Source organism: Verticillium alfalfae, genomic scaffold (assembly GCF_000150825.1).
Source record: "Verticillium alfalfae VaMs.102 supercont1.5 genomic scaffold, whole genome shotgun sequence".
Lineage (NCBI taxonomy): Eukaryota > Fungi > Ascomycota > Sordariomycetes > Glomerellales > Plectosphaerellaceae > Verticillium > Verticillium alfalfae.
In genome coordinates this window covers 275,351-279,310 of record NW_003315034.1, presented here as the reverse complement: position 1 = coordinate 279,310, position 3,960 = coordinate 275,351, and the positions used below count along the sequence as shown (strand labels likewise).

General features: G+C 66.8%; 2 protein-coding genes across 2 annotated transcripts; both read right to left on the bottom strand.

The window, feature by feature from the left end:
- Nucleotides 1–169: 169 nt before the first annotated feature.
- Nucleotides 170–1,823, bottom strand: VDBG_04418 (mixed-linked glucanase; the record flags this gene model as incomplete). The annotated part of the gene is made up of 2 exons (XM_003004766.1): nt 170–1,661; nt 1,729–1,823. The coding sequence occupies 2 exons, from the start codon at nt 1,821–1,823 to the stop codon at nt 170–172; spliced, it is 1,587 nt and encodes a 528-aa protein (XP_003004812.1).
- A 653-nt stretch (nt 1,824–2,476) lies between these two features.
- Nucleotides 2,477–3,805, bottom strand: VDBG_04417 (peroxisome assembly protein; the record flags this gene model as incomplete). The annotated part of the gene is made up of 1 exon (XM_003004765.1): nt 2,477–3,805. The coding sequence occupies one exon, from the start codon at nt 3,803–3,805 to the stop codon at nt 2,477–2,479; it is 1,329 nt and encodes a 442-aa protein (XP_003004811.1).
- Nucleotides 3,806–3,960: the final 155 nt, after the last annotated feature.

The following is a 3,960-nucleotide window of genomic DNA, read 5'->3' as shown; positions in this document are numbered from 1 at the left end:
TCCGTCGTGATGAGTTGCGCCGGGTTCGTCGGGCACACGGTCACGTAGGTGATGGTGGTCATGGTCGCGGTCGTGAGGCTTGCCTTTGCGTTGGCGTTTGCATTGGCGTTCGCATTCACATTCGCGTTGGAATTCACATTGGCGTTCGCATTCACATTCGCGTTGGAATTCACATTCGCGTTCGCATTGGCGTGGGGGTGGACGCCGCCCTCGCCCATGGCCGGCGCCGGCGCCGGCACCTCGTTCGGTCCGCCGACGGTGCCGTAGAGGCTGACGAGGAAGTTGGAGGGGAGCGCGCGCTTGGCGCCGCGCGTCGGCCGGGTGCCGCACAGAACGAGCTGGCGTCGCCGGGGCAGGGAATGCTGCACTCGGCGCGGTTGGCGATGGCGCGCGTCTCGCCGTCGAGCGACGTGGCGCAGAGGCACGCGTCGTCGTGGACGGCGGCGTAGCGACTGCCGGCGCAGAGGGCGACGCAGGTCTTGGGCGTCATGGCGGCCGACGTCTGCTTCAGCTGGAAGGTGGGGAAGCTGCTGGTCGAGGCGAAGCAGCCGAGGAAGGCAAAGGGGCCGATGGCGGCCGGGTCGCGCGCCGGGACGATGGGGTCGGTCGCAGGGCTCTTCGGGCCGGCAGCGGGCGCCCGGGACGGGGCGGACGCGGAAGGCTGGACGCCGGGGGGGAAGACGCCGGCAGGAATGCTGGAGGGCACGGGAAGCGTGGCGACGACGGCAGACGTGACGGCGGTGCCGTTGTGGCCGGTGGGGAAGACGGTGACGAAGATGGTCGACGTCGTCGCCACGGTGGTCGTCGTCGTGGGCTCCACGGAGAGCGAGGGGGCGCCGGCACCGAGGCTGGCGAGCTCAAAGACGTCGATGTAGTTGACCTCCCAGTAGGCGTTGGCATAGGCCTGCGGGTTGCTGGACACGTAGTCGACGCAGGTCGGCGCGAGATCGCCACACTGGCCGTTCTGCCACTCGGCGCCGGCGTAGTCGCCGCAGAAGTTGGTCTGGAGGACGATGCTCATGTTCGCGAAGTGCTTGTCCGTGTCGCAGCTGTCGCCGCCGAAGAGCGCCGAGGGCAGGCCCCAGGTCTCGGGCGTGGGTCGCTTGTTGATGATGTCGGCGGGGATGTTCTGTCTCGACCAGTGCCAGATCTTGATGTCGTCCTCGGTCCACTCCATGGCGTACACGCCACCGCCCACGGCATTGAAGGCGTCGCCGTAGCTGGCCTGGTTCAGGGGGTCGGCGGCGTAGCCGCACCCCGCATTGTTGTTGGTGCCGGGCGAGAGACAGTCGGTGGTCGTGGGCTGGCCCAGCACCTGGCCAGCAGCCGGGGGCAACGTGCAGCCTGTGGAGGTGTGTCCCGACATGAGGTTCCTCGTGGCCAGGTTGGCGCCCTCGATGATGTCAATCTCGCCGCTGTTGGGCCAGTCGGGCCCGTACATCCAGAACGCCGGCCACAGACCGCAGACGGAAGGCGGCATGTGGGCAAAGTCACCGATGAACAGGCCATGGTTGTACGCCTGCTTGCTCTCTAGGCGCACACTGGGGCGGCCCTCATCGACGGCGAATGTGTTGGTGTGGTCGACGCCAAGAATGACGGCTTGTGAGATGGGGTTGACCGAGTAGAGGCCCTGACCCAGAGCGTCGGGTTCGCTTTGGTATCTTGGGAAAAGGGGTCAGTGGGGGGAAGGGTTCGTTCGGTCATGGAGCAACAATCAGCTAGACTCACCGGACAAAACCGTGGGAGGGGTCATTTCCATTGAACCAGTTGAAATCTGAGACGAAGGCGTCTCCAAAATAGGAGTGTGATAGACTGTATGCCATTGTATGTGTGTATGTGTGTGTGAGTGTGTGTGTGGCTTGGTTGGTGAGGTGATGGTTGTTATGATACAGAGGAGGAGTAATGAAGAACGAGATGAAGTGCGGCCATGATATAGCAGACGACGACGAGCCGTTGCTCGTCGTGTTCTATTCTGGACCACAAGTTGGAATGTCGTCGTCGAGCGCGGGAATGGACGTTGGAGGCAAGTCGGGCGGCTGGGCGAGGCCACCGGCATGTCGCCAACCAGGTGCCCAGGTGCCCAGGCGCGCCGAGGCGACCGGCATGGGCGTCTCCCCCCCCCCCATATGTCGCGTGGTAGACAGGAGCGCGTTGAGTGATTTTGAGGTCGAACAATGCTCACAATAGGCGCGCGGGGGGAAGGGGGGGGGCCGCCGCCGTCGTCAGGTTTGACGCGTGAAGGAGGGGACGAGGCGCATGCCAGGGAGAGGGGTGGCATTCCAGAGGTGAGTCCCGCCACCACGGGTCACCACGGGTCACGACAGACCATTGACGAAAATTCTCAAGAACAGGGGGGGTCTTCCAAGGGAGACAGGGCAAACCAGCAACGCCATTCGCCGGCCGACCGGCCGACCGGCATGCGATGCCAACCATTGCCTCGGATGCACGCCGGTGCACAGCACCAGCACCGACGCATCTAGACGATGATGCGCCTCAGCCCCTCGGTCCCGCCCAGCACGCGGCGCCCGGTGACGGCACAACGGCCGGCGCCGCTCTCCCACTTGGCCTGCTTGTCTTCCATAAAGGCCTCCTGCTTGGGATGGGCGCCCTCGAGCCAGCGATGGATGCATGAGTAGCAGTAGACGAAGCCCGTCTGGCAGGCCGTCGGCGTGACGATGGCGCCGGCGCACACGGGGCACAGGCTCGTGTCTGCCGGCGCCGGGACGGTGTAGATGGGCAGCAGGGAGGGCGTGGCGATGGGGGCCGTCTCGGCAGCGGTGGGTGTCGCGGACTTGGTGTCTGGCGCGGCGGGTGTCGTCGTGGCCGTGGCGTCTGGCGTGGCGGGTGTCGTGGCCGTGGCGTCTGGCGCGGCGGGCGTCGTCGTCGTCGGCGGCAGGCCCGAGACGACGGGCGGTGGCAGGTCGAGGGCGTCGCCGGCCTTGCGCGACAGCTGCTTGGCAAAGTCGGAGGCGTGCCACCACTCGAGGAACTTGAGGGCGAAGATGCTGGCGGGCAGCAGGACGGAGAGGCTCGAGAGCAGGCGCGGGGCGAGCTCGCGCGGGGCGAAGAAGGAGCGGACGCCGGGCGGGCGACCGTGGGCGGTGGTCTGGGCGGTGGTAGTCAGGGCATCGATGGCGCGGTAGTCGTCGGCGTTCATGCGGCGCACGCGGGTGCCGATGATCCACAGGAAGGGGTGGTGATATTTGGACGTGTCGAACAGGTAGGCGAGGTGGAAGGCGAGCACGGCGAACTGGTAGGCGGCGTTGACGGAGGGGTAGAGGGTGCGCAGGAACCAGCGGTAGCAGTGCAGCAGGCGCTGCTTCGGGGTCGGGTTCGCGGGCAGGCGGGTGTAGGCGGCGCCGAGCAGGGCGCGCGGGGCGTTGACCTCGTGGGCGTCGTCGAGCTTGCGCTTGAGATAGGGCAGGGCGACCATGACGGCGAGGTTCTTCCAGACGTCGGCGGTGCGCAGGCGCAGGGCGTCGCGGACGATGGCGGGGGCGGCGGCGTTGGCGCGGGGGATCTCGGCGTGGAGGGCCTTCTCCCGCTTGAGGCCGTAGAAGTGCTCGGTGAAGGAGCCGCCTCGGGTGCGCAGGTAGTGGCGCTCGACGAGGAGCATCAGCAGGGCGTGGAGCTCGTCGAACGAGTTGAGCACGCGCAGCAGGTGGCGGGGGTAGCGCTGGGTGGCGACGGTCAGGAGGTAGCGCAGGGTCGGCGGCAGCAGGCCGTTGAGCTGCTGTTCGGAGAGGAGTTCGAAGAGGGACGGCTTCTGCTCGTCGAAGGCCGGGAGGGCCGTCATGAACTCCATGGTCGTTCGGGAGGTGGTCGGCGGGAGGTGGTCGGCGGGAGGTGGTTGTTCGGGAGGCGGTCGGCGGGCGTTGGTTGTTCTTCGCTGCCTGCCTAGGGAGGAGGCATTGGGTCTAGGATGCAGCTGGCGTGGGAAAGCGGTCGGGAAATGCGGCA